The sequence below is a fragment of the Rhinatrema bivittatum genome, unplaced genomic scaffold (assembly GCF_901001135.1).
Source record: "Rhinatrema bivittatum unplaced genomic scaffold, aRhiBiv1.1, whole genome shotgun sequence".
NCBI lineage: Eukaryota > Metazoa > Chordata > Amphibia > Gymnophiona > Rhinatrematidae > Rhinatrema > Rhinatrema bivittatum.
The window spans coordinates 6,167-8,804 of NW_021820552.1; the positions used below are offsets into that span (position 1 = coordinate 6,167).

The window sequence follows — 2,638 nt, forward strand, 5'->3', positions numbered from 1 at the left end:
TCGTTCTGATGCGGTCCATCGGTCTGTGAGCGGAGTCGGAGGCGGGTCAGGACGCGGCCTAGAAGTCGGGGGTGGCTGAGTCCGCGGCGGAGGGCCGAGAAGAAGGCGTCTGGTGACCGGGGCGGTGGGCAGGTCCGCACAAAGGGCCTCAGGTCCGTTCGGGGTGTTCAGCATGGTCCTACTGTCCGGGAAGGATCCGGTGGTCAGTGTGGTCTGAAACGGCTAGGCAGATGGACGGTAGGGATGACTCGAGGTGGCAAGGCCTCACCTTGATCCGCGGTTGGCTCCGGGTCGGTCCTGGTGGGACGCGAGGCACAGGAGGAAAGGGCTGTTCCAGGGCTATGGGAGGATAAGTATAAAGCAGATACAGACTGCAGCAGGAGCAAGAGGAACACATTAAAGGCTACCAGATTCATCAGAGATCTGTAGATGCTTTTATTCCTGTTCTGAATCAGGAAAGAGTCTCATCAGATCAAATACAGAATCTTCTCTGTCATGGATAGGCATCTCCCAGAGGTCGAAGAGAAAGTAGAAAGTCTGAATCCTGCACCTGGGTTTTAGGCTCAGCCTCACCCAAGAAGGAGTGTTCATGTTAACAAAGTCTCTTAATTTCAGGATTTTAAGCAGAAATGATTAAAACATTTGAAAAAGCCTTATTTATAGGTACCGTTGTTAGTAGCTGGTCAGATTGTCTGTGTTTAATGCTGCAGTTCTAATCTGTTATGAGCATTTGGATCTGAGCCATGTGTTGAAACTGATATTCAATCTGAAATGCTGTACATTTGTAACACTAAATATCTTACTCCCTCTGCAGGTTCCCCCTGCCATGACAGGCACACAGTTGATTATGCAAATGTCAGTGCTGCGGTATCTGATGAAGTGGGAATGTGTGTGGTCATCATGTGTCAGTTCACTTTCCCATTGAATGTCACATTAGGAAAGGTTTTTCATGGATATTGGTTCAGGGAGGGAGATTCCTCTCAAGGAAACCCCGTAGCAAGTACTAATATATCTACAAAAGTGGATGAACGTACCAGTGGTCGCTTTAACATCATCGGCAACATATCTAAATGTGACTGCACCTTAAGGATTGATGATGCCATGAAAGAGGATACTGGCAGATATTACTTCAGGTTTGAGGGAGGATATATGCATAGTTACGTATCACAACCTGCTTCTGTCACTATAAGAGGTAAGTATGTTTTGCGTTTCTGACTTTCTAAAATATTCTTATCCTTTACATTAAATACAAAAAACATATGCCATTCATGTTGCTGCAGTAGTGATGAGATGAGCACATGGCAGTAATATCACATACTTGTCCTTGGCACTGGCTTCTCTTTGATGCTAGTGTTAACTACAGATCTCTGTGATGTGGCAGTATCATTTTCTATATCTTGTTTAGATTTCACAAATGAGCCCGAGTTCTCGATCCAGATCCCTGAGATGCTGGAGCCAGATGTAACACTGACTATCAACTGCACAGCTCCGGGGAGGTGTTCGGGAACCACCCCTATCATCACCTGGATAAAAGCTTTAACTATAGCTGATTCCACGACCAACACAACATCTTCTTATAACGATGGAACATTCAGCTATTCATCCAGTTTCACCTTTACTACATCTACGTTTGACCATAGGAAAAACCTGACCTGTTTGGTGTATTACCCTGGGGTGAAAATGTCCACAGAGAAAACTGTCACCTTAAATGTGAAGAGTAAGTAGCTTGCTTCTATTGTATAAAACACTGTGGCAGAATAATCTGTTTTTCCCAAGTCACTTTTTCATAAATATTAAAGAGCCCTGCACAGTTAGTACTGCAGAAGCGCTGTCTGCTTCTATCTGTACTGAGCCAAAACCCAATAAAGCTGCACCCAGCTTTCTGTTTGTTTTCACCCTTTTAGAATTGGACTTCCTGTAATCAAATTTGAATCAGTAATCCTCCTGGAAAATGAAGGTTACAGATTGGACATGGCTTCCCCTTCCCTGCTACCACCCATGACATATAATTTGATTACCCAATCATTTAGCATACTGTCAGTCTCTGTCACCCGGAGCCAGCACTTGAAGTTACTTCCACCTCCTTCTCACCCGCAGCGTCTCTCGCTCACTTTCCCTTTCCTGATCACATCCTAACCCCCCCTCCTCCCCCCCCCCCCCCCACACACATATACTCTCTTTCTGTTCTCATCTTCTCTCCCCTTTAGAAAGAGAAATTTTCATTTTTAGTATTCCTTTCCATGGCTCATGGTAGCTTACAGCATTTTTAGAAATTAGATGCAATCATGCCAGTATCCAAAGAGTTTACAATCTGCCTGGGTAACCTATCTTCATACCTCCTCTCTCTGTAAGATCATTAATGCAAAGAAAACTATTCTTAAAATCTGAAAGGGAAAGATGAAATATTTACTACTCCGTCCATTTCATGTATAAGCCTTGAAGAGAATCATTAATTTCTACCGAGAGTAAAAGCTTGGAGAAATGGGCTACCAAGGGCACTGTTTTTTCCCCTGTGGTTGTTGTCTGCTCTTAAAAAGGCAAAGAGATCCCTCACCCATTCATCCGCCCCTCTAGGCCAAGAACACAGGGCCCTGGATGCTCTGGGTAGGAGAGTTTTTCAAGGAGGAATGCTCATTGC

At 44.7% G+C, this 2,638-nt stretch overlaps 1 protein-coding gene across 1 annotated transcript; it reads left to right on the forward strand.

Moving 5' to 3' along the window:
- Nucleotides 1-814: 814 nt before the first annotated feature.
- LOC115081712 (myeloid cell surface antigen CD33-like) lies at nt 815-1,717 on the forward strand (the record flags this gene model as incomplete). Its single annotated transcript, XM_029586131.1, has 2 exons — nt 815-1,192; nt 1,406-1,717. Coding segments are annotated over 2 exons (690 nt in total), but the record flags the coding sequence as incomplete, so codon positions are not given.
- Between the last annotated feature and the right edge of the window lie 921 nt (nt 1,718-2,638).